We start from the raw sequence: 26749 nt of genomic DNA, 5'->3' as shown, positions 1-26749 counted from the left end.
GAGTGACCGCCCTTTGGGTGCGCAGCACTTGGGCAGGGAGCGGCTGGTGGGCCAGGGTGAGGATCAGGCCACAGGAGGGAGAACAGGACTGGAGGGTAATTAGCCCTGGCGGCTCTAAGGAGGAAACAAAGTAAAGCAAATGAAGTCTGAGCTGGCAACTACACCCTTGCAACCCCAAGGGACCAACTACAAGTGTCAGGGTCGGGTACGAAAACAACCTCAGGCTGGGTTTGGATTGTCTGTGGTCTAGTCAGGTTCAGGTCAGGATTTCAGATTAGGCCCAAATCGACCTCAGCTCTGGAGGGAGCCCCATTCCACCTTCCTCGGCACAGAGCAGGGTCTACAAACACCTCTCCAGAAAGCCCCAAGTGTCAGAGGGACGTTAAAGAGGGGCTCCCAGGCTGACACCAACTCCAGGTGTTTGGATCCAAAGTCACTGCCTTGATTTGGCATTTTCAGTGGATTAAGTGCAGCAGTGACGTCACATCAGATACATTACTTGGGTAGAGGCTGCTGTGCTTGTGGCAGGAGAGGCCTGATCTATCTCCAGCCACTGCCCTACTAGCTCCTTCCTGCCCAGAGCATGCTCTGCTCTCCCTCGCAAGCCCCCCATTCCTGTCCACTTCGGTCTCCGCTGTAGTCACAGCACAGTGGCACAACGGCTCATATGGGAGTAAACACCCTGGCTTCAACATTAGCAAAACCCTAGTGAGAAAATCCCAACGGTGGTTTCTGGGCCACATGGCAGAACTCTCTCCCCAGGAGAGATGCTCCTGCACAAACGCTGGTGATGGAAGCATGACATATGCCCAACGGCTTCTCTTCGCCTAGGACCAGAGGCTCAGAATTACCTGAGGTGTCTGAGTTTGCAGCTGCTGCTCCTCCAGCTGAGGCTGGATAGTCCCCACGGCCGCTTGGCTCAGGGTAGTGACACGGTTAGGCTGCCCCCGCAGGGTAACTGTAATGGTAGTTGGAGCCTTCAAGCCTGGAAGACACAGGGGCGAGGCAAGTTACTGCGACCAGCCAATCTCCGTGCGCACACTTTGCCCCGGGCATGGTTCTTCCTTTCACAGGAAAAACAGATCAAACAGACACAACACCCCCACCAGCTGCCAGGCAGCTGCTCCCAAACTGCCAGTGACTGGAGATCAGCTGTAGGACAGTACGAACATGGAGTGTGGCAAGGATCACAGTGCCCAACACAACAAATCCACCTCTGGGAAAGCCCAGCATGAGCTCTCCAGGCACAATTGCTGGCAGTAATATTTGGAGACCTGCACCCAGACCCCATGCACATTTCCTATTAACGGACCACGTGCTGTGTAAAGAGGACTTTAGCATGAAGTAATGCGAGTTCCAGAGCATGGAGCTGACGGCTGGAATGGCAGACACTAGCTCGGGTGAGCAGACAGGGCACAAAGCTGACACTGGCTGGCATCTCCGAGGAACACACAGCCCACACCCATAGCTGGATCTTGGCTCTCTGGAGCCTGGAATGCTATGAATTAGGGGACTCGCTGTTCAGAGGCAGCTGCCTGGCCCTGTTTGCAAGCCATCCTAAACCATGCGAGGTATAAGTCAGCCTGGTATTAAGGAACATGCAAAGGGGACTTCAATCGTGTGCATGATGAAGGTCGACTCCTCCTGGGGAGGAGATGGATGTTCACAGTCCATTGTGGCGGATCCCCCTTTACCCCACGAGGGATGTAAATTCTCTCGCTTTACTCATGAATTCGAATCCCAGCTCTGACACTGACTCACTGGGACACCTTGGGCAAATAGCCTCCTCTCTCTGTGCCTCAGAGTCTCCACAGGGGGAGGCAATAGCTCCCTCCTCGCAGCAGCATCAGGAGCTTAAGTCGGCGTTCACAGAGCACTCTGAACTTCAAACAAGTTTTGTAAATGCGAACTACAGCTTGAAAGGAGATGGGAGGGTGCCTGCATCTTCATCTCACAACCACTCCCACCAGCACTAGCCCTTACCTGCCGCTTGATTGGAGATCTGAGCCAAGCCAGAAAGGCTGCTGGCCAGCTTGGCCAGCCCGCCATTAGTCAGCAACTGGTGAATAGCCGTGGGCTTCCCGCCCCCCGAGGCTCCAAGAGACGACAACGATGTGGCGACTGGAATGGTGCGGACGATTGTACCAGTGCCCGTGGTTATGGCACTCAGACTCTGGATAGGTGCTGGTGTCTTCCCAGCCGAGGTCTGCCAAGGAAGGCAAGTGCGGTGAGCACCAGGGAGGAAGAGGTAGGATGTCCTTCCCAGCTCCCCTCACTCTCAAGGGCAGTTTGAGGTCTCAGAGGTCTGGCAGAGTCTTCCACCCTTCATCCCAGTAGGCAGCAAGTGCACCTCAGCCCAAGGGCGGATGAAGTTTGGCCCTTTCACCATGGACACCCTTATTTTAAAATGAAGGGGCAGCCCATGGAGACTACTGGCCCTGGAATGCAATAAACCACCTTGATCTGCAATGAAGGCTGGTCAGATAGAGGTGGAGCATTGCCGGGTGGGATCTGAAGTCTCCGCAGGCTGCCCCTGCTAGAGCTGATGGGGTTGCAATCCACTTCACTATGAGAAGCAAGAGGGGAAGAGGCCCAGCAGGCTTGTCTCACCCACTCCCCGGGGCTCGTGTAGCACCATTCTCTACATTACATTTTCTAGTGTTTTGTCCAGTCTAGGTTTCAATGCCTCCCGTGCCAGAACTCCCATTTCCCATGCACCTCATGCTATCACTGCACCCAGCCTCCAGATGGGAGGGCAGGCTGCAGACAGCAGTGGTCCTTGTAGAGAAGGCACCCATCACCCTTGGTCCTCAAGTACCCTACTCCTGAACCAAGTGCCAAACACAAGAGCAGGAGTCTCGAGACAACTTCTTACCCGCAACAGAGCTCTACTTCATCCATGGCAACAAGGATGCTGTCCTCCCAAGCTCTCTAGATCCAGTTTCCCGTTCTCCAGGAGAGCACATGCCAATATGAAACTCTCCATATCGCTATGGTTGCCTACCTGTATGGACGGCCCCACGGATGCTACGCTCACTGGAAGGGCTGGTGATTTGGTTCCGATGTCCTGCAGGCTGAAGCTCAGTCCCTGCAGGAGGCTGCTAGCAGACGCTGCTCCTGAAAGCAAACAAGGCTGGGGAACAACCTGCCATGAACAGCTAGTTTCTCACCCTTGGTGGACTAGCTTCAGCAGGAGGCTGTCCCCTTGAGTCACGCTGTCTCTTGACCTGTGGGAATCCCTCAGTCCTCCCTAGGAGCTATGTCTCCAGTAGCAAAACACCATTCTAGAACATGACCCAACATCGATCAACTCGCATGACTGTAAACATGACGCGTGCCCAGCGTAGGCAGGGCCAGTCGTGTCTAAACCACCAGACAGCGAGCCACTTCCTGGTCCGGTGCAACTGAACTCGTGGAAATGTTGCCATTAAGAGCTGAGCGCATCACTGATTTTTTATTTCAGAAGCTGAACCAAAAAAATCTGACAAAAATGTGGTTTGGTTCAAACTGATATTGAATTTTGATGGTTTTTCATATCAAAACAAAATACATCTGGGATTTGTTTGTTTGTTCTTCACGTTTTTCTGTTTTGCTCCAGGTCATTTTTGGCCGTCTTTCACCCTTTTTTAATACTAGCTAAATTATTAAACAAAACACCATTTCAAAACAAAAAAGCTGAAATGTTCCATTTAAAAATGGGCCAAAATAAACCACTTTGGAATTACCCCCACCCTCGTTTCCTGAAAGTATCCCCCAAAACGGACTTTTTTGCAAACATATTATTTGCTGAAACAGTGTCACCCGGTCTAGCTGTCCTTGACCTCAATGGAAACAGGGCCTGGCCCCGTGTTCCATCCTCCACCAGGCTCACTTTCCAGCTCCTGAGTAAGCCACTGGTCTCGTCAAACTGCTGGGACAGCCAAGCACTGGGAAGGCTCTCAGTCTCTCCCGGGTTAGAGCAAAGATGCAGGCAGAGAAACACATGACTGATTCCCCAGATCCATCTCACAGGCTGGGTTTGCTTTTCAGGCTCCCAAGCCAGGCATGAAGAAAGAGGCGGGTACCTTGGAGTGTGTTGCTAGGCTGGGCCTGCCTGCAGTGGGCGCTGCTGGCCACCAGCCTGCTCTGCAAGGAATGGAAGGCGCTGGGAGCTGTGCAGCTAGGGATCATGGCTGAGGGGGTAGAGCTGAGGGAGGGGGTTTCCGCCACAGAATTCAGCCTGGAAAACAAACAGAGAAACATGGCAAATGCACTCCAGTAACCAACTAATTCCAAGGCAATTTATTTCCAGGCCAAAAATTGCAGCCAGAGGGTCAAAAGCAGCACATAGCTACTCTTCTGGAAGGGCTGGGTGAGGTTGAAAACTTTACTGTGGTGAACTCAAAACCGCAGCAGCGGCTCTGCCTCCATGATGGGAGATAGAAGCACACATAAACAGAGTAGGATTTGAGAATCTATTTCTGAAATGAGGGGTGACTGTAGCCCTCTGCCCCCATGCCATGTTACTGGTGCTTATACATAGACAGACTCCACTTTTGGAATTAGAGGGGGTTCTCAATTTAAAACTGTTTTTATTTTCCAGATCCTGGCTCCAGTTCCCGGTTAAAGGCAGGGCTGCCACTCTAAGGCATACAGCAAATCGGAGCAGCACCATGGGAGACAAGAAGACTGAGGCAGCATTAGATGCACAAGAACACACACACCCTGCGTGTGCGCGGGCAGGGACATTTTTTAAGGACAGGAACTGGAGTCCAGGTTAAGGCGGAAGACACAGGGAGAGATAAAATAATGCCAGGGTCACAAAAGATCAGGAGGTTTGAATCTATCATTTCAATCTTTGTCTCCACCATATACAGAGAGATATACCTACCACCAGGACACCCTCCCTGATACTCCCCTCGCTTTTCCCTATACGTCTCAGGACTGCCCTGCAACAAGTCAACACTCACGAGGGGTAGGTTCCAGGGGGTTGGATGTCTCCTGTATCTCAGGATTCAGATACAGAGCTGGACATCTGACATGTCCTTTCACACTCAAGGTCTCAGGAAGTGGCAGACGCTGGAATCACTGCTCTCTGGAGCCTGGCATCGGCTCAGCTCTCTCTGAGCTCCACAGATTAAAAATAAAATGATACACTCACTTGGGAGTGGCAAGTAATCCTGAAAGCTCCTTCACGCCTGACCCAGACTGGCCTATGGTCACGGTGGGGGGCTTTCCTGCCACGCCTGTGGGAAATAAAGAAAAACAAGAGACATGAAGCTCTGCCCTATTCCAGCCTTTGGGGAACCCCCACTATCACACATGACCCAGTGACACAAAGTAGTGCTGGGGGAACGGAGCTCAACCTGCTGCCCAAAGCACTTTTTAAAGGAAAGCTCCAGTGCAGTCCTAGATATTTTCTAGAACGTTCTAGGAGAGCGAGTCGTTCCAGGAACATCAAACCGAATAGAATCACTAATAAAACCAGGAAGTTACCATTGCGACAATCCCGTGATGCACAATACGACTGAGGGAATGAGCTTCAAACATTGGAAAGCACTGGATACCAGGTGCTCAGCACAGGGATGCAAGCATCTCTGGTGAATTCCACTAATCCGCTTCTACTAATCCTCTCCTTCACTCGCACCCCCACTTCCTCCTGGCCAGATTATTATTATAATACAATTCTACTGCCTCGATGGCTCATTGAGCACCTGCCGGTTTTCTAGTGGTTGATTTTGTAAGCATTCTATTGAGACACTTTACAAAATACACAGAAAGGCCGGTGAGTTACAATATTTGTTTATTGCGGTGTTTGGGATACAAATGCGTTTGTCCTGTGTATTCCTCCTGCTCACGCACGGTAAGAGGGAATTCTTGTTTGGTTCATGTTTACTTCTGCATTTCATTTTTTTTCTGTGAAAAGAAATAAAGTTTTGAAAATTAAAAAAAAAAGTCCAGGAAATCAGAGACTTTCAAAGCTGTTGAAGGTAAGCCACAATATATTCATTAGTTAATTTTCACAGTAAAACCAACTGTTAAATTAACCAAGAAATGTTGCAAAATGGATTGATTTACTTTACAGCTTTGAAAAATCTCTGATTTCCCAGGGCTTTGGAATGGCGTGCTGACCCTTTCAGCTCTACACTGCACACTAATTGCGCTCACTCACAATTACCTTTAAGAGTTATTTTTTGGTGCTCCAAGCAGAAGTCATTAACCTGGCCTACCACAACAGACAGTTTCCTTAATGTACCGTGGTTACAATAAGCAAACAAAATTCCTGGCCTCCTCTCCAGTGTTGAAGGGAAACAAAGCCGAACACACTACAGCGCTCTCTGGACTTCAGCTCACCAGGCTGCAACTCACATCATAGCAGGGTTTTCCGAAGACTGGAGAAGAGTTGGGTTTTGCACATGTACATATAAAAGGTGTATTTGACAGGCCGTTGCAATGCCCAAAGGGGATCAGCAGAGCAGGAAACTATTCTATACTAAGAATACACAGAGATTCTTCCAGTGGGAGTCAACATCAAATCCCAACACGGCCCTCCCTTTATGGCAGGAGCGGGTCCCGGATGAGATCTTTGCAGAGAGATTCCAACCTGTTTGGGAGTCCTTTGTTGTCACTTCTACGGCATCAGGGTAGGAGGGACACTTAAGCAAGCCACAGACTTACAAAACTGAACTAAACCGAGTGTCCCTCAAGACCAGCATCCTGTGTCCAGCATCCTGTGTCCAGCAGTGGCCTGAAGCTTCAGAGGAAAGTGAAAAGATCACCTCCCTCCCAACTCAGTAGATTGTGCAATGTCACATACAGAGGGAAAACCCCTTTTTGCCCACCACACACACAGCCTTTCACCCTGGCACATGCAATTTGAATGACTCTCTAGAACCGAAGCTCATGCCATAGCTCTGCTATGTATCTATTAAGGGACTTCAATCCCCAGCATTCCTCAAGCATCACTGAGCACCCAGTCACTGGCACCTGGAACCACTGAGACTGCCTGCCATGTCTAAATCCTTAAAAAAGAAGGTTCCTACCCCTTTAGCTCCATCTTTGTCAGCAGACACATCCTCATACCCAGAGCTGGCCTGGGACACACCAACTACCTGCCCTCCATGTAAATGTAACTGAATGTAAATGTCTCTGGTTAAAAGAGCAGTTCTGGAACAGGGACTCACTTTCCGGCTGTGCAACAAGGGGCGCTCCATTCCCCGTGCCAGCAGCTTCCCCGTGGGAGACAATGGTCACCTTGATTTTGGCTCGCTTGGAGGATTTGCTGCAATGGGTCGGGCTGGGGGTCTGATGTCTCTTCAGCTGCATTCGCACATCTTCTTTCTCCGTTCCTTCTGGCTGCTCTGAGGAGACTGGAACTGGGGGAGACAGAAGCATATATTTGAAACCAATACCAGGTGCCTTGAGCATAACTCCAGCACAGATGATATGCAATATATACCCAGAGAGGGACACAAGCCCATGCATATTCTCCACAGCTTCCTTCATGCTCCCCACTCCTGCCGCCCATGCACCAGGACTCAGACTGTAAGGTCAGAAAGGACCATCATGATCATCTACACTGACTCTGGCTGAGTCACTGACGGCCTCAAATTATGGTTTAAAGATGTCAAGTTACAGAGACTTCACCATTGACATTAGTGTAAACCTGCAAGTGACCTGTGCCGCAGGTTGCACCAGAACCCTAGGGCCTTCAGCCCCACAGCACAGCTTGCTCCCGCTTGAGCTCCAAGTCTGACTCTGTGACAGCCAGGCCTGGCCTTTAGGCCCTGCTCTGCAAACTGCTGAAGTGCAGGAGTCAAGTGAGACTATGAATGGATTGTGTGAAACCCTCCTGACGAGCTCAGCTGCCCCCGTCAGATGCTGCGTCGCAGGGTGCTGCTGTTGAAGGCCTGTGTCAGGGCTAGAGCAACCTGGGTCTGCCTCTCCTTTTTGTCTTTTGACATAGGGCAATTGCAGGGCGAGGAAGGTGTGACTGGCCCAGGAGGGGGCCTGCACCGTGGTCCTTGTGAGACTGAGAGACTTTATGGCCTGCCTGGCTGAGGTTTGGGTTTTACTCAGACTCTTAGAAATCAGTTATCTACTGGGCTCCAGCCATATATAAGGACAGGACAGTCCAAGTTCCCAAGTGTGTGTGAACATGGTGCTTCTGGAGGTCAAAAAGGGACACCAAGAGTCCTCAAGCCAGTTGGGAACCACCTCAAGAACTTGGAAAAAAGCAGCAAAGACTGGAGCGAGATCTTGGGTGAGATTTCAGATTTCTCTGAAAGCCGAGAGAGACACAAATGATGTTGTTAACATTTTTACAAGGCATCTGTGGAAGAGTCAGGTCTGAGTTTAACTTCAGCTGTTGGGGTAGCTCCTGAAAACTATCACTGGACACAGGAACATGTAGGAAGATACCCCTCTGAATTACAGGTTGCTGGCGTGGGCTATTGCAAAGATCCTTCATAACAAATTGATATTTGACTAAAGGTCTGCCAAAGAGCTGTTTGAAAATAGTGCCCATTATTTACCTGGACCGGAGAGGGTCGTATTTACTGTAATATAACAGAGTCCATCACTGTCTGTGGGCTGAGCAAAGGGATTCTGTATTTGGTTGTTTTGTTTCCTCTGTTTTATATTATTTTCCTTATTCTAATCCTTAAATACAGTGAAAGGCCCTCTTGTGCCAGGTGCTGCACAGACGTTGAGGTGGACACAGGATTTTCAGTGTAGAATTTAGGTAGTTCAAACTCAGGCTGCTTCCTGGGGAGATTTTGGGGGAGAGCCCAGCAAGACCCAGGGAAATGGAAGTTGGTTACTGAGGGCTGGTTTATGTTGCCTTTATTTCAAAACTACAAAATTTCACATCCTGTGTAATTAATGTAATTAAGCCGCCCCAAGTCCCGGTGTAGACACCACTAGTCAAAAGAAGAGGTGGGTTTACTACGGCGCTGGAAGACCCTCTTCTGTCACTCTAGTGAGTGTGAACACGGCAGCAGCCCAGTGCAGCGCTGCATCTGTGCCACTGTAGCATTTCCTGCACAGACATTCCCTGAGCCAGCCCACAAAACCACACTTCATACTTAACACGCAGACTTTTCTGCAGAGTCCCCCGTGAAAGTGACATAGCAGAAGGGGACGGACGAAGCTGCCCTGGGCACAACCAATAGCTTGTTTCCAAAATGCCCTGTGTTGCATTTCCCCCGGCTCCCTTCATCAGTGCTTTCTGCACCCCGTTTTAACCATGTCAGGGAGGTCTGGCACCTAGGGCACAAGCAGGAAACTCGGGCAGGAATGACGTTTGCTAAGGGGACAACCTCGGCTTGTCAGTACTTGGTGAAAAATTCCTTCTTGACCCCAAATATGGTGACCAGTTCGATCCTATGTATTTGGGCAAGACCCACCAGAGAGACACCTGGGGAAGAATTCTCTGTAGTAACTCAGAGCCCTCCCCATCTAGTGTCCCATCACCAGCTGCTGGAGAGTCCTCTCTCTCCTTACCACTCACTTCTCTAATCTGATTTCCTTGTGCATCACAAATTGCTGTATTTAGAATGAGCTCTTCATATTCTAAGGCAGCACAGTCTAAGGATCCTGTTTTTTTCTGCACTGAAGAACAGTGCAGGCTTATCACTCTATGAACCACTGCAGTAATAATGCCCCTTACTGAAGTGTTTTTCATTTCCAAAACACAGTACAAATACCAGCCCCAGATCACATATCCTCATTTTACCCATGGGGAAACTTGAGGCCCAGAGAGAGGTAAAGTGACTTGCCCAAATTCACACACAGCTGGGATTAGACTTCAGCTGCTGACCCCCTGTGCTCTGCTCCAGCTGTCCCTGCACTGCAGCGCCTATTGCTAGACTCCAACATTCATCGCTCTGCAAAAGTCAGTTCTTTATCATGTTTCCTTGCTGCTCAGCACCACACCTGCGCAGCTCAATCATTCCTGTATGTACCCTCGCGACACCCCTGCAAGGCAGGGTAACACTTATCCCCAAGGTACAGATGAGGAACTGAGGCCCACAAAGACTAAGGCCCAGATCCTTCAAGGTATTTAGGAGCCTAATTCCCATTGATTTCAGGACTGAGGCTCCGTGCCTAAGTGGCAGACCCAAGGTGACACAGGGCATCTGTGGCAGAGCTAGATCCTCTGCCTCATAGCCTAACCTGTCAGGTCTCACATAGGCAAACCAAGACTTCCATTTTTCTGCTCAACAGTTCCTTTGTACCTCATCCTCCCAATCCCCACCTCCCCAGCACGTCTGTTCTGTCCTGAGGACTACTCTGTAAATTCTCTGGAGCACACACCACAGCTCCTAGCAAAATGGGACCCTCATTATGACTGGGACCCTAGGCACTAGGGGAACAGAAGTGACAATTAACCACAAGATCATCCTTCCTCAGTAACACATCTTGCCTATTTGCATAATCTCAATTAGGAACCCTGGAGTTCATGGCTTGCACCATGGTGTCCATCTCTTCACTGGAGAAATAAGCCTGGTGCAGGAGAACGAGTAGAGGTGATGAAATGAAGGCCTGCCTTCCACTGCAAAAAGTGCAACTCTACAGTGCCCAGAAAGGGAGCTCCCACCACATCTGGTCTCAGTCCACTCTGGGCTAAGGGGCGATAGAAGTAAGGCACATGACACCAATCCTTTGCAAGCACTTTGGAGGACAGGATTAGAACTCAGAATGACCTGGAAAAATTAGAGAAATGGTCTGAAATCAGCAAGATGAAACTCAATAAAGACAAGAGCAAAGTACTGCACTTAGGAAGAAAAAATCAAATGCACAACTAAAAAACGGAGAATAACTGGCGAGCTCATAGTACCGCTCAAAAGGATCTGCATGTCATTGTGGATCACAAACTGAATACAAGCCAACAATGCGATGCAGTAGTGAAAAAGGCTACTATCGTTCTGGGGTGTATTAGCAAGAATGTGGTATGCAAGACATGGGAGTTAATTGTTCCACTCCGCTGAGCACTGGTGAGGCCACAGCTGGAGTATTATGACCAGTTCTGGGTGCCGCACTTGAAGAACAATATGGATAAACTGGAGAGAGTCCAGAGGAGAGCACCAGACATGATAAAAGATGTAGGAAACCTGACCTGTGAGGAAAGGTTAAAAATACTGGAGACATTGAGTCAGTCTTGAGAAAGGAAGACTGAGAAGAGACCTGAGAACAGTCTCAAATACATTAAGGGCTGTTATAAAGATGACACTGATCAACTGTTCTCCATGTTCACTGAAGGCAGAACAAATAGTAACAGACTTAATCTGCAGCAAGCAAGATTTAAACTGGAGATTAGGAAAAACTTTCTAACTCTGAGGGGAGTTAAGCTCTGGAACAGGCTTCCAAAGGAGGTCGCAGAATCCTCATCACAGCAGGTTTTTAAGAACAGGTGGGCAAACACCTGTCAGGTTTGGTCTAGGTTTACTTGGCCCTGCCTCGGCACAGAGGAAAGGACTAGGTGACCTGGCAAGGTCCTTTCCAGCCCCGCGGTTCTAAATTCTAAATCCTTACTCTCAAGCTGGGGAGGGCTGTGGGGGTAACAAGAATATACAAAGCCTGCAAAGAGTCACTGAGGTAGTTAATTCCTTCTCCTATGGGGGTGGGGGCAAGAGGGGCAGGTGTGTAGAAGAAATAGTCTGTCCTTGGGGTCCAAGTTCCTTACAGAACAGCCTTCATCCTCCTGGAGATCAATGACACCCCTCTGCAGGAGCAGGTGCCCTGACCTACTGCTGGGGGAGAGTGCAACTGAACCACTTTACTGCTAGGCATTTATTTGTTGGCACTGCTCTACCCCAATGCAAGCATCAATGCATGTTATCTTTGCACCTACACCCAGGGTCCTGCTTTGGGGGAGAAAGGTGGGGTGCTGGGTACTAACAGACATGCAAAGCTTAACTACCTTCCCCAGCACCGTGAACATGTTGAGTGAATGGAACTACCCAGAGAGTTTCTGATCACCTATCGTCAGTTCTGCTGTGAAAGACCCTGACACCGCCTGAGCATCAACCGCGCCACACAGCGCCATCAGCTGGGCAGCACCATGAAATGGCACCTGCAGGGGGAAATGATGCTACTCCTCCTCAAAGCACCCATGATAGTCTGTAGGAACCAGTGATCAAACACCCCTCCTTTGCATTCCGCATCATCAAGGCCTCCTTTATTACATAGTTACTGAGGCGCACACAGACTCCTGTTCTCGCACCAGATGGGAAATGCTCCCTGTGTGCTCCAGCTGAACCCCCAGGCACCAGCTCTCTGGGCTACAGTAAGACATACCTACTGCTCCCACTTCACCATGGCTTCCCACCATGCTGCTCTCCTGCAGTGAGGCTGAATCGCTCTCCTCAGCCCCACTGACGCAGAAACAGCCGGGCTGGAAGACAGTGTGACCAGCCCTGGGTTCACACTAGCTACTGTCAGAGCTGCCAGTGGGCAAATCCAACATAACTGCACGAAGGTATTTTCCCATAAAGTGCTGGATGGCAGAGACGGAGGTGCCCATTGATGGTGTGGAACACTGCACACCTGGATCCTACTGATGCTGTCTGCTCGATGCTCCAGAAACTGGGTGGGGCTGCTGCCAATAAGTCCCAGGGAAAAATCTCTTCCCACCCGGAGAGGATGTGAGAAAGAATCACCCCAGTTAAATACTGAATCCTTTCTTGCGTCTGTGAGCTGCTGTTGGGTGTTCAGACCCTGCGGGGAAGCACAGAGCTATTCTGCTGAGTCACCCAGGCAGCCTGACCAGGTGGATCTCATTACCTCCAATGCAGTAGTAGAAAAAACAAAAGTTCTCGGAGGGAGAACTTGATAAGTAGCCAGCCTAGACTAGGACCTACTTGTCTATACAGTCCTGCCTCAGGCTTTGTTATATCACTTCTGGATACAGCCAAACTCCAAGAAGGAAGTGTCTGGACAATAACCAATTGTGTGTGTGTTAGGCAGAGAAAGGGATGGGGACCTCCTGGTATCTCAGAGAACCCAGTTACAGCACCCCATGGTCCCAAGGGTCTCCAACTAATTATCTAGAGCTTCATTCGTCCAGACAAGAAGCCTCCAGCACTATGCCACGATGCACCATGCTTTACAGAAAGGTGTTCCTCTATCACACTCGCACTCCCCACATCCGGGGGCCACCCACTCTGGCACTGATGGGTGATGTCATGACAAAGCGACTCACATTAGAAAGAGATCTGGATACTACAGCAACTGAAATGTCTCCCAACTCTCCTACCAGCCTAAGCCTGCTAAAATCTTCCTTCAGATCTTTGTCACTCGCCTCTTCTAACCTCAAGTCATTCAGCTTGACTCCACAGCAGGGGCCAATGCCATTGGAGGCAATGAAGTTGCATTCATTTAGCTGAGCTATGAATCTGGTCCCTTCATCTCTAGGTCTCTGAGGCTCTGACACACAGTGTATTCCTTCAGTCCCATCCTCCTGCTATCAACAATGGCTTCCTATCCATTTCAGGATGCAATTCAGCACTGCCTTCCTGCTTTCCCAAGGAGTCCCTGGCCCTCCCTACCCACTCCTCTGCTGTTCCTCCTCCAACTCTCCATGGGTTTGGAAAGATGCTCCAGCAGGCCTCTTTGAGCCATTAAGCAGCCCCGTCTCTGCACCCTTGACTGACTGTCCAAAGCACTTTCCCATACCATGCATCAAGGAAGTGCTTTCCATGTCAAAAGCACAACTGCCCGTGCTCGGGTCTGCATCTCAGCCAGTCAGACCCAGCACACAAAGGGTTCCGCTCCTGACCACAAGAAGCTGCCAGGTCACCCACGTGATTCCACAGTCCCTCAGAGCAAACCATTGCGAAATCATGTCACTCCCAGGGAACATTTCCCTGCCAGAGAGAGGGAAAGCCAGGGGAGGGGTGTGGCTGTTTTGCCTCAGCTCCCACTACAGCAATGAGAAAGCAAAGAGCAGAGAGAGGGGGACCACACGCTGGAACGCCCCCCAAACCAGTGCAAGGAGGAGAGGAAGGTGATGGAGGAAAGCCAGAGGAGGAAGGAAGCAGAGAGAGAGCGGAAGTGAGGAGATACTCACCAAAGAGACATGAAGAGGTGCCAGGAGGAAGAGCTTTCCTCACCAGCATGTTTTGTTTCAGAAAAGCAGCAAACTGAGCTGAAATGAATCAGAGAGAATTACAGTATCACAGCTAGCTCTCACTGGACGAGGTGACAGGCGGGGGGCAGGCAGCTCTGCAGCCACCACTCACTCTCCAGGACCCACAGCTGGCCAGAGGGGGACTCTGCAGCCACCACTCACTCCCTGGGCTCACAGCTGGCCAGTGGGTAGCTCTGTAGACCCCCCTCACTCCCCGGGACCCACAGCTGGCCAGCGGGGAGCTCTGCAGACGCCACTCACTCCCTAGGACCCACAGCTGGCCAGAGGGGAGCTCTGCAGACCCCGCTCACTCCCCGGGACCCACAGCTGGCCAGAGGGAAGCTCTGCGGACCCCACTCACTCCCTGGGACCTACAGCTGGCCAGAGGGGAGCTCTGCAGACCCTAGTCACTCCCAGGACCCACAGCTGGCCAGCGGGGAACTCTGCAGACCCCACTCGCTCCCTGGGACCCACAACTGGCCAGAGGGGAGCTCTGCAGACCCCACTTGCTCCCTGAGACTCACAGCTGGTCTAGCGGGGAGCTCTGCAGACCCCACTCACTCTGACAGATGGTAGTACAGCTTCGTGATGCAGTCTCAGGGCATCTGGAGACAGCACTGACTGATCCTGCAAACTGCAATGCATCACACTCATCTGGGAAGGGGCAACAGGTCTGGAGACATCCCTCTCCCTCTCTCCCTGAAAGCACTACCAAACTACACTCCATTTTTACCACAGTCCCCTAACTGTCCCCTGACTACCGCCTCCAGGAAGCACGAGCAGGCATGTGATGTCTGGTATTGGAGCCGTCCACACAGACACCCTACAGCTAGTCACACTGGGCATCTGAGAGCTGAAATGCTGGCAATGACTGGAAAACAGTAACTAGCACTCGCAAACTTTCATTGCCACAACGCTTCCATGAACCTCCCTCTGGACTGTGTTTACCCTGCAGAAGTGTCTGCCAAGATACCAACCACAGAGCCTTCTCCTGCTCAGTTCCCTTCTCACACTCGCCAGGAACTTGCTCCTATAGCTAAAACATAGGCCAGAGCAGACTTGAACGGTTCTTGCATTGCTCTACCATGTGGGAGACCTGGACTCAAGTTTCAGTCTGCAACCTACTGTGAACCAGAGGGAGAATGCACAGAACTAGCAGGAGCACAAGGTAATGCTGAGGGGGAACTGGCAGGCCAGATCTGTTCAGATCTGTCCTGAGCAAAGAAAGCAAGAAAGATTGGAGACTGCAGAACTACTTCCCAATTATCATAGAATCACAGAAGATTAGGGTTGGAAGAGATCCCAGGAGGCCATCTAGTCCAACCCCCTGCTCAAAGCAGGACCAACCCCAACTAAATCAACAGTGTTTGCCAGGAGGGGCTTTCCATGGACCACCCGTGACAAAATATTATCCACAAGTTCCAGAGGAAAACATACCTCCCACTCCACTGAGAGATAAGGCGGGGGAGGTAGTATCTTTTATTGGACTGACATCTGTTGGCGAGAGAGACACGTTTTCGAATTTATAGAATGACATATAGAATATCAGGGTTGGAAGGCACCTCAGGAAATCATCCAGTCCAACCCCCTGCTCAAAGCAGGACCAATCCCCAGACAGATTTTTGCCCCAGATCCCTAAATGGCCCCCTCAAGAATTGAACTCACAACCCTTGGTTTAGCAGGCCAATGCTCAAACCACTGAGCTATCCCTCCCCCCATGCTCCTTATACAGCGCTCCTATTCTGTGTAGCTCAAAAGTTTGTCTCTCTCACCAACAGAAGTCGTTCAATAAAAGATATCATCTCACTCACCTGGTCTCTCTAATATCCTGGGATCAACATGGCTATAACAACCCTGCCTACACCAAACAGACCACTGACTGTCAGACCTTTCCGACCTCTTTCCCCGCACGACTGAAGGTGCATCCCAAGACCTTATCAGCACCCCACAGGACAAAAAACACGGCTCAGGTTAGCCTTTCCTTCTTGGTGGCTGGCCCTCCCCTGCCTTCTAGACCAGGGTAGTCAATTATTTTTTGTCAAGGTCCAAGATCAAGGTACAGTCACGGCCCAGATTCCAGAAAAAACAACAACGATGATAATAAGAAATAAGATTTTGGGGTCCGTTCAAAAGCATCTGGCAGTCTGGATTTGGCCTGCGGTCTGCCTACTGATTACCCATGCGCTAGACCCTCATCTTCATCCCGGTTCAGTGGCCTGACCCACCCCAACCACTCTTTACTCCCTAGAAAATCTTCATCGATACAAACCACCAGCCCATCAAGCACCCCCAAATGGATGTGCCCACACCCACTGGGCTGACATTCTACAACTGCATGATGATTTGGCCACCAGGACGGGCAAAGACCTTTCCTGGTCTCGGAAATAGCAAAGCAAAGGCCTGTAAGCAACTCACCCTTTTATGGCACAGAGGCTACCGTTTCCTGCCCAGAGTCAGCTCCCATATGCCACTGCTTAGGAGTGATGGTGCATAGGGCTTGAGCTGTGGGGAGACTGCCCCATCTGAACGTCACACAGCCAAAGGAAGTTTGGAGACTTTAGATTAGCCCTGAGGGGCAAAGTATGAGCATAGCTGGACAATGACACCCCCAAGAGGCTTTACCAGGGTAACGAGGAGGAGGCGAGTGGAGCGAGTTGCTGGGGAGTTACCTTGCGCCTGCTTGTGTGTCAGGACCCCGTCTGTTCTCTGCACATGTCTCTTCAGCAGCTGGGTGGCACCCATCTGGCTGGACTTCTGGACAGATGACACAGCAGCCATTTTGGTTTTGGGACTCGAGGTGGGGCTACTGGAGACACTGGACAGATCCTGCCCAAACAAGAAAGGGAGCCCTATGCAGTCAGGTTTCCATGGCAGGATGCAGCGATGGGATATTTATAATGTTTGGTGTAGCAATTACTTTACATCGCCACAGATCGGTAGTTCCCACTTGACCATCACAACCCCCGATGACCAAGCTTGATATCACCATCCTTGTTTTACAGATGGGGAAGCTCAGGCATGGAGAGCAGGTATCCTGCCCAAAGTCACACCAGGAGTCAGCATCAGAGCAAGGATTAGCACTCATGAATTGAAGCCTCCTCGTCCAGCACTCCGACCCCCAGACCAGGCCTCCCCACCAGCACTCCAACCCCTAGCCCAGCCCCACCCACTCACACACCTCTGCACTCCGACCCTGAGCCCAGGCACCCTCCCACTTATAAACAATTGCTAGAAGTCTAAACAACAAGATGGGTGAACTAGAGTGCCTCCTATTAAATGAGGATATTGATGCAATAGGCATCACAGAAACCTGGTGGAATGAGGATACTCAATGGGACACAGTAATACCAGGGTACAAAATATATCAGAAGGACAGAACAGGTCATAATGGTGGGGGAGCAGCACAATATGTGAAAGAAGGCATAGAATCAAATGAAGTAAAAATCTTAAATGAACCAAACTGTACCATAGAATCTCTATGGATAGTAATTCCATGCTCTAATAAAAAGAATATAGCAGTAGGGATATATTACTGACCACTTGACCAGGATGGTGATAGTAACTGTGAAATGCTCAGGGACATTAGAGAGGCTATAAAAACAAAAACTCAATAATAATGGGGGATTTCAACTATCCCTGTTTTGGCTGGGTATGTCACCTCGGAACAGGATGCACAGATGACGTTTCTAGACACCATATACGACCATTTCTTGGAACATCTAGCGCTGGAATGCACAAGGGGAGAGGCAATTCTTGATTTAGTCCTAAGTGGAGCACAGGATCTGGTCCAAGAGGTAATCTACCTGAACTGCTTAGTAATAGTGACCTTAACAATAAAATTTAACATCCCTGTTCAGGGATAGGGGGAGAACCCACCATAGCAGCCCACCACGGATAGCATTTAATTTCAGAAAAGGGAACTAAACTAAAATGAGGAAGTTAGTAAAACAGAAATTAAAAGGTACAGTGCAAAAAGTGAAATCTCTGCAAGCTGCATGGAAACTTTTTAAAGACACCGTAATAGAGGCTCAACTTAAATGTATGCCTCAAATTAAAAAACATAGTAAAAGAACCAAAAAAGTGCCACCATGGCTAAACAACAAATTAAAAGAAGCAGTGAGAGGCAAAAGGCATCCTTTAAAAGTGGAAGTTAAATCCTAGTGAGGAAAACAGAAAGGAGAATAAACTCTGGCAAGTGAAGTGTAAAAGAAATATAATTAGGAAGGTCAAAAAGGAATTTGAAGAACAGCTAGCCAAAGACTTAAAACGTAACAGAACAAATGTCTTAAATATATCAGAAGCAGGAAGTCTGCTAAACAGCCAGTGGGGCCACTGGACAATCGAGATGCTAAGGGATCACCCAAGGACGATAAGGCCACTGCAGAAAAACTAAATGAATTCTTTGCATCAGTCTTCACACCTGAGGATGTGAGGGAGATTCCAAAACCTGAGCCATTCTTTTCAGGTGACAAATCTGAGTAACAGTCCCTGATTGAGGTGTCATCAGAGGTGGTTTTGGAACAAATTAATAAATTAAATAGTAATAAGTCACCAGGCCCAGATGGTATGCACCCAAGAGTTCTGAAGGAACTCAAATGGGAAATTGCAGAACTACTAACTGTGGTATGTAGCCTATCATTTAAATCAGCTTCTGTACTAAATGACTGGAGGATAGCTAATGTAACACCAATTTTTTTAAAAGGCTCCAGAGACGATCCCAGCAATTATAGGTCAGTAAGCCTGACTTCAGTATTAGGCAACTTGGTTGAAACTATAGTAAAGAAAAGAATTAACAGACATGTAGACGAACACAATTTGTGATTTTAGTAAAGGGAAATCATGCCTCACCAATCTACTAGAATTCTTTGAGGGAAACAACAAGTATGTGGACAAGGGGGATCCAGTGGATATAGTGTACTTAGATTTTCAGAAAGCCTTTGACAAGGTCCCTCACCAAAGGCTCTTAAGCAAAGTAAGCTGTCATGGGATAAGAGGCAAGGTCCTCTCATGGCTTGGTAACTGGTTAAAAGATAGGAAACACAAGGTAGAAATAAATGGTCGGTTTTCAGAATGGAGAAAGATAAATAGTGGTGTTCCCCAGGGGTCTGAATTGGGACCAGTCCTATTCAACATACTCATAAATGATCTGGAATAACGGGTAAACAGTGAGCTGGCAAAATTTGCGGACGATACAAAACTACTCAAGACAGTTAAATCCCAGGCAGACTGCAAAGAGCTACAAAAGGATCTCTCAAAACTGGGTGACTGGGCAAAAAAATGGCAGATGAAATTCAATGTTGATAAATGCAAAGTAATGCACATTGGAAAACAAACCGAACCATACATATAAAATGACGGGGTCTAAATTAGCTGTTACCACTCAAGAAAGAGATCTTGGGAGTCATTGTGGGTAGCTCTCTGAAAACATTCAGTTGATGTGCAGCAGCAGTCAAAAAAGCGAACAGAATGTTGGGAATCATTAAGAAAGGGATAGATAAGCAGAAAATATCATATTGTCTTTATATAAATGCATGGTATGCTCACATCTTGAATACTGCCCACAGATGTGGTCACCCCATTTCAAAAAGATATATTGGAATTGGAAAAGGTAAAGAAAAGGGAAACAAAAATGATTAGGGGTATGGAACAGCTTCCATAGGAGGAGAGATTAAAAAGGCTGGGATTTTTCAGCTTGGAAAAAAGACGATTAATGCGGGATATGATAGAGGTCCATAAAATCATGACTGGTGTGGAGAAAGTAAATAAGTAAGTGTTGTTTACTCCTTATAACACAAGAACTCAGGGTCACCAAATCAAATTAATAAGCAGCAGGTTTAAAACACAGAAAAGGAAGTATTTCTTCACACAACCCACAGTCAACCTGTGGAACTCCTTGACACAGAATACTGTGAAGGCCAAGACTATAACAGGGTTAAAAAAGGAACTGGATAAGCTCATGGAGGATACGTCCAGCAACAGCTATTAGCCAGGATGGGCAGGAATGGTGTCCCTAGTCTCTGTTTGCTAGAAGCTGGGAATGGGCAACAGAAGATGGATGGATCACTGTTCATTCCCTCTGGGGCACCAGGCATCGGCCACTGTCAGAAGACAGGATACTGGGCTAGATGGACCTTTGATCTGACCCACTATGGCCGTTCTTATGTTCTTAAGCCTTGCAGGAAACCTTAAAATGCAACTCATCTATTTTAGAAGAGCCATTTGCGTGAGCAGCTGACACATCCATAAGCACCCCTCTCTCCCCACACACTGACATTTCTGTGCTCTCACAGCCTGGCTCATCAGTGCTAAAACAGCCCACAAAACTGTCATTCAAACACAGGCCTTCCCCAGCTCCACATCTTAGAAGGCCAGTCCCTACCTCTGAGCCAGAAGGCGAGGCCGGCACCTTGGCTGCCGGGGAGGTGGGACTGCTGGTTCTTTCTGGCAAGTCGAACGACAGGTCCCTCCTGGTCAAGTCACGTGGTTTCTTCTTTTTCTCGGCATCAAGGTCCCTGGGGTCAGAGCCTGAATGGTTGTCAGCACGGGTGAGGACTCCAGTCAGGAAGTCAGCTATTTCATCCTACACAGGAGTCAGACATCTCTTAATAACTAGCCTCCACGGTTTGCCTAGAAGCAGCTTCCAGTTACTACCCTGCTAGGATGCAGGAAATTTAGCTTAGTATTTATTTCTTGAGACCATTAAGATTCCAGAAACAGAGAGAACAGCCAGGGCTTTGCTAGATTCTACTCCACTCAGACCTTCCCAGCTATGCTGCTCAAGACAAGAAGAATTCAGCTATTTTTAATGTTACTAGGTATTGTGTTAAAGCTTGATTTCGGTGGCTCTCTGGGAAAGGGAGGGAAGAATGCTGCTCTCCGTACCACAAAAGGAAGAACCACAAACACCTGCCCTCCCAGGCCAGTCAAATGTATCAGGACATCTGGAAAAATACACCTCCTTTATGGCCCATAACCTAGGAACAGCCACCCCAGCAGACAGGGCCTCTTGAAAACTGCTGCTGGGCGATTCGTGAGCGTAGTACCATCAGCAAAGACAGTAAAGCAGCATCAAAGCCATTTGGGTCACAAGTGAAATGAATGTGGATGGCACCAACTAGTTCTAGAGGTTTCCATCCTCCCCCACAAGCACAAGGCCAGTCCATGCTTCAGTAGGGTGTTCTGTTTCAGAGACGCCCATGACTGGAAAAGCCAGTGTGCTGCATGCCTCAGAACTAGGCACTGATGGGGCAGATAGTCTAGCACAGGAGGCTGGGCTTGTGCTAAACTGCCACTGCTAGAAGCTGGAACCTGTGACGTGGGACACACATGTACCAAGAGGTACATGCAGGACTGTGGCCCTGATAACAGCATCCAAAGGGTTAACATGTCAGGACTACTGATTTCACCTCGAGGGCACTTGACAGCTATGCTGTCAATGATTTCACTTGCCCACCCACCCCTGCCCAGTCAATCTAGGCAGCAGCACTGGAGCGTGTGCTCATGGAGATGACTGGGCAGTCATGCTATGGAGGGGAAACTGCTCCGAAAGATCTCTCTGCTCATTACCTGGATGCATCTGTCCACCATGCTCTGCGTCAGGCCTTCTGCCTTCTTTTTGGCTTTGCTTATCCTATTTAAAAAGGTGGGCAAGTCAATAGATGTTCATTCTTCCCCGCTTTCCCTTGCCCCCACCGCGACGTGGACAACATTCTTAGCTTGAAAGCCAATAATCAAATGAGGGTTTGTTGCGCTACTGTGATTCCAACAATAGGAAATAGGGGCTAATTAGCTCTAATTGGGCTTAACTGAAGGGCTCCATCTGCTGGACACAATGTGCCGAGTAGAGCGGGGTGAAATTCAGATGACAGTGACTAGAAAAGGAGTGAGACTATCACTTGGTGGTAAGATCACACACCTGGGAGGTGTGAGACTCAAGTTCACATCCCTGCTCCAATGACTATTTATTTATTTATAACAAGTGGAACAGCTTCAACAGGAGAGACTGAGGGTATGGCTACACTTGCAGCTGTACAGCGCTGCCGCGGGAGCGCTCCCACAGCAGCGCTTTGAAGTTGTGTGTGGTCGTGGCGCCAAGCGCTGGGAGAGAGCTCTCCCCGCGCTGCAGGTACTCCACCTCCCCATGGGGATTAGCTTGCAGCGCTGGGAGCCGCGCTCCCAGTGCTGGGGCACTGTTTACACTGGCACTTTACAGCACTGTAACTTGCTGCTCTCAGGGGGGTGTTTTTTCACATCCCCGAGCGAGAAAGTTGCAGCGCTGTAAAGCACCAGCGTAGGCAAGGCCTGAGAAACACCAGCCTATCCAGTAGCCCAGGGTTAAGGCACTCTTCTGCAATGTGGGAGACCCAAGTTCAACCCCCTTCTCCCTATGGGGCAGAAGGGGAAATTGAACCTGGACACTCACCCCAGAGAACCGTAACCCCTGGGTTCAAGGTTATAAGGGCTCAGCTACCCGTCCTCTTGGCTTTTATCAAAATGCCTGAAATAAAATAAGTGGGATTGAATCAAAACACGTCGCTTTGACACAAACCTTTTTCTACTTTTTGATTCAATGAAAATTTCCAAACAAAAAACTGGTTCTGCTTCCACCTGAGCTGAACTGTTTTTTCAATGTTCTGGATTTGCCAGCGAAGCAAGAACTCCATTGTTCACCCAGCTCTAAGGCTGAGCACCTGGCGCTCCCATTGGCTGCAACGGGAAGTGGCCCGGCAGCTCTGAAACTCAGGCCCACAGGCGCCTTCTCCCTTCAAACTTCATTTTCAACGCTGCTAGTCGCTCATTTTGCATGTCACGCCCCTCCCCAGTTTTCTGATCATTCTTATTATAGGCTCCTAATTACACATAACAACTGTCATGACAGTGCCTGCATAATTTGCCCGCCAGGCCTGATTCTTCTCCCACATTCATTTTACAGCAGATCAGCTCCATTGATATCAACGGGGTTACTCAAGATTTACACCAGTGTGATTGGAGCAGGTGGCCCATGGCTTCCTGCCAATCCCACAGCACTCTTTCTCCCGCTGACCACCTCCCAAAGGAGTGCCCTTTAGGGACACTGCAAACAGCCAAAATCCACCTCCAAGAGCAGAGCCGAGAATGATTTGGAAAAGGAAAGTCTACAGAAATCAGGCTCTCTGACCTTTCGCAAAGGGGATATTTGCTGCACCCAGGACTTTCAACTTGTCAGCAGAAAGGAATGCTGTAAATCGGCTGCAGTCCGTCAGCCCACACGCACCCATCAGCCCTACGTGACGAATGCTCATGCTAGTGAAAGGCAAAACCTGTCAGCCCTGGAGAACTGAGTTTGCTATTTGCCCATGGAACAGAGCCTGGATGGCAGGAACAGCACAAGCTTCCTGCACACACTGCCCTACCTGCCTACCTCCACCTTGATCTGGAAAAGCATGACTTATAGCCATAAAGAGGACAGTACATTCTCTATGGCCCACTCAAGCTCTGACTACTACAAGGTCATCAATGTGTGCCAACTGTGAAGTGGACACGTGACCACAAGGAGCTGGACTATGTCTTACCAACTCATTCCACATAGTTATTTTGATGGCAGTAAGTTTCTCCTCCCAACCTGGGCCTGATTTAACTTGACTATTCAGGAATAAAAGGCTCTTTATCCTGTCAGCCATCCAGTCCCTATCTAATTTCAGAATGAAGTCCTAGAATCCTCTTGCATGGCCAATGGGCCCAAACAGACATTGCTCAATGGTTCTGGAAGACGGCATCCCAACAGCATGGGACTCTCTCACAGAGCCATACCTTAGATTGTCATCAGCTCCTCCCACCACCACCAGGCTGTTATCAGCTCGGATTTTCTCTCGGAAATCTTCCATAGCTTCAGTGTTGCACTGCAAAGAATTCTGACCAACCACAAAGAGAACTGGGGTCTTCATGTCCAGCAGGGGGTCATCCACATCCTGCAGGAGCATGGGACAACGAGACATTTTAAAACTGAAGGACAGAGGGCCCATTGGGCGATGGAATATGAAGGCCTGGGACCTGACAACCTTTATGGGGCAAGTAAATACATTTATACTAGAGGCACGGAGCCAGAAACTCAGATGGTCTAAATTGGAGTAGTTCCGCTGACTTACACCAGCTGAGACTGACCCCCTATCAAGACAGCCACTCTCACTGCATTTTCCCCCATCACTGCTGTAGCTACCCAAATGCAATGCTAGATTGACTAACATGCAATGGTATGTCATAGGCCTGTACCATGCAGTTTCAGGACATCCCAGATTACGTCCCAAAGGGGATTTTCCCAGTGGGAAAATGTGGCCCTGAACAAGGCTTTGGTACAGAACTGTCCCCTGTATGGAACTCCCTGCCTTCTATACTTCAATACAGTGCCTGGGCCTACTCTTCTCACACAGCCCCCAAAGCTAATCACCGGAGCGGCACCAGGGTCCCAAAGTCACTCCTGAATCAGTCTTAGACAGGCCACCAGATAAGTCTGCCTAAGTCATTCTTGTTGATGAGTGCAAAACAAGGTGAGATCAACAACTGTTTCTGGAGTGGGGCCTAGGAGAGGCTCTAGAGATGTGTTACAGGCACACACCACTGCTGTCACACCAAGGATGCAGTCAAACTCCTGAGCACCTTCCCTCCCAGACTGCCCCGCCACGATTCACTGCCCAGAGCCCAGATTGTTGGCTCTCCATCACCCCAAACACTAGATGGGCTCAGACACACTTGAAAATACTGGCAGGTGAAGAACCAAACTTCAGACCTTTGCTCTTCTAACTGGACTTTAAAGCAAGTTCACAGGTCCAGTGGCCTGGTTACCTAACCAATCCCATCTTCTGAACTCTGACCCCTGCTTTGGGCTTACCCCTCTGGGCCCATCCACTGTGAGCAGAGGGAATCCAAGGCACACAACTGCGGTGACGTACTCCATTACTGAGACCTAGAGAAACCAGCAAGACATATCATTACCCAGAGCCCTCCCAGAACAATCCAGCTCAGTGTCAACATAGTTAGCAGAGCCCTCACTGCTGGGCTCCCACCATGGGACACCCCTGGCTTTGATAATACTTCCTTCTAGCAAAGATCTCAATCTCCTCATTTGCTTGTGCCCAAAAAGATAGAGGCTGCAACACAGGACCTCAGGCTGGGAGGGAAAGGAGAGAAGCCCTTTCAGAGTTGGGCTAAGATCCCTCTAAGCTGCATGGCCACACAGCTGCCTATTAAGCCCCGCGAAAGAGCTCAGGGCTACGGTGGGGAGAGATGCCTCTCCCCCAGTACGGAGCTGCCACAGCCAGGAAAGAGGCACCCCTCCCCGCCGGCCCCAGCATGGACCTGCCCCAGACTTGCCACAGCAAGAGGAGAGATGCCCCTCCCTTGACACAGCCCAGTCCCGCTGGAGCTGCTGCAGCCTGGGAGTGGCGCCTCTCCCCTTGCCCTGAGCTGCTGCAACGAGAGGGATGGGGGGAGTCCTCTCTCTCCACTGCAGCCCCGGGGCAGCCTGCACCCCCAAATCCATCCCTGGCCCCAACTCAGAGGCCCCACCCCAAAGCCTGCACCCCAACCCTCTGCCCCAGCCCTGATGTGGTGTTATACATCACATCTATATTGGTGCACATAACAAAATTCATTCTGCATATGGATGTCAAAAATGAGACGGAACACTGGGGCTGTGTACTGACAACAGGCAGATCACCAGTCAAGGACAGACTTTTAATCATAGAGTCACACATAACCCTAGGAACAGATTACTCCAAACATCAACTCAGCACGAAGTTGGGAATCTAGGAATACAAGGCTTTACTTGGTGTGACTGCCAAATAGCAAGCTTCTTTCTATCACCCTGAAGTTAGATTCTTCCTGGTCTGTCTCTCCCTTCCTACGACCTGGATCTCCAAGCAGCTCCACCCCACCCGCCGTCATACCACCCTCGGGTTCCATGCTCCAGGCCTGTATTATTGCTTGAAGGACAGAATATTCTCCTCCCAAAAGTGGCTTTCTCTTTTCATCTCAATTTCTGCACTAAGCCGCCACCTCCTCCTGGTGGAGGAGCCTTCTCATCTCTCTACCCGATGAAACATACAGGCTAGACAGGGTTTGCTACCTAGCTGCCCAGGGTTAGGAGGAGGGAGGCCAGATATGTGGACGCTATATGACAGGAATTGCACAGAAGTTCCATAATCCCTCCAGGAAGTTCGTTCAGCCCCTTAGCGTGTGTGCATGAGCTGTGATTTTAACTTTATACACCAGTGCAGTAGAATCACCGAGTTACGAACCCCTTGGGAATGGGATGTTCGTTACACTGAGAGGTTCATAACACTGCACATAACGTTATGGTTGTTCTTTCAAAAGTTTACAGCTGACCACTGACTTAATGTAGTCTTGAAACTTTGCCATGCCAAATAAAAATGCTGCTTTTAACCATCTTAATTTAAATGAAACAAGCACAGGAACAGTTCCCTTGCTTTATCAAATCTTTTGTTTTTAAAAAAACTTTCCCTTTATTTTTTTAGTTTATGTTTAACATAGCACTGTACTGGCTTTTTTGTGTCTGTGCTTCTGCCTGATTGTGCACCTCCAGTTCCAAATGAAGTGTGTGGTTGACTGGACAATTCATAACTCTGAGACTCTACTGGACTTTAC

The 26749-nt window shown here is 49.3% G+C and overlaps 1 protein-coding gene across 6 annotated transcripts in view; it reads right to left on the bottom strand.

The window, feature by feature from the left end:
• KANSL3 (KAT8 regulatory NSL complex subunit 3) overlaps positions 1-26749 on the bottom strand; it is a 65154-nt gene that overhangs the window by 16696 nt on the left and 21709 nt on the right. For 5 of the 6 annotated variants that reach the window (XM_030551826.1, XM_030551832.1, XM_030551829.1 and 2 more), the window contains exons 10-21: positions 24975-25049; positions 23900-24057; positions 21677-21740; positions 20490-20690; positions 16780-16936; positions 14051-14128; positions 7164-7355; positions 5141-5225; positions 4065-4219; positions 3005-3117; positions 1984-2206; positions 852-985 (exon numbers count right to left, since the gene is read on the bottom strand). In XM_030551826.1, coding sequence (XP_030407686.1) covers positions 852-985; positions 1984-2206; positions 3005-3117; positions 4065-4219; positions 5141-5225; positions 7164-7355; positions 14051-14128; positions 16780-16936; positions 20490-20690; positions 21677-21740; positions 23900-24057; positions 24975-25049 — 1635 coding nt within the window. The remainder of the gene's footprint in view (positions 1-851; positions 986-1983; positions 2207-3004; positions 3118-4064; positions 4220-5140; positions 5226-7163; positions 7356-14050; positions 14129-16779; positions 16937-20489; positions 20691-21676; positions 21741-23899; positions 24058-24974; positions 25050-26749) is intronic. The other variant, XM_030551828.1, reaches the window with a different exon arrangement.

Source organism: Gopherus evgoodei, chromosome 2, assembly GCF_007399415.2.
Source record: "Gopherus evgoodei ecotype Sinaloan lineage chromosome 2, rGopEvg1_v1.p, whole genome shotgun sequence".
NCBI lineage: Eukaryota > Metazoa > Chordata > Testudines > Testudinidae > Gopherus > Gopherus evgoodei.
Note: the sequence above shows the minus strand (reverse complement) of the source record. Positions and strands in the feature narration are given on the sequence as shown.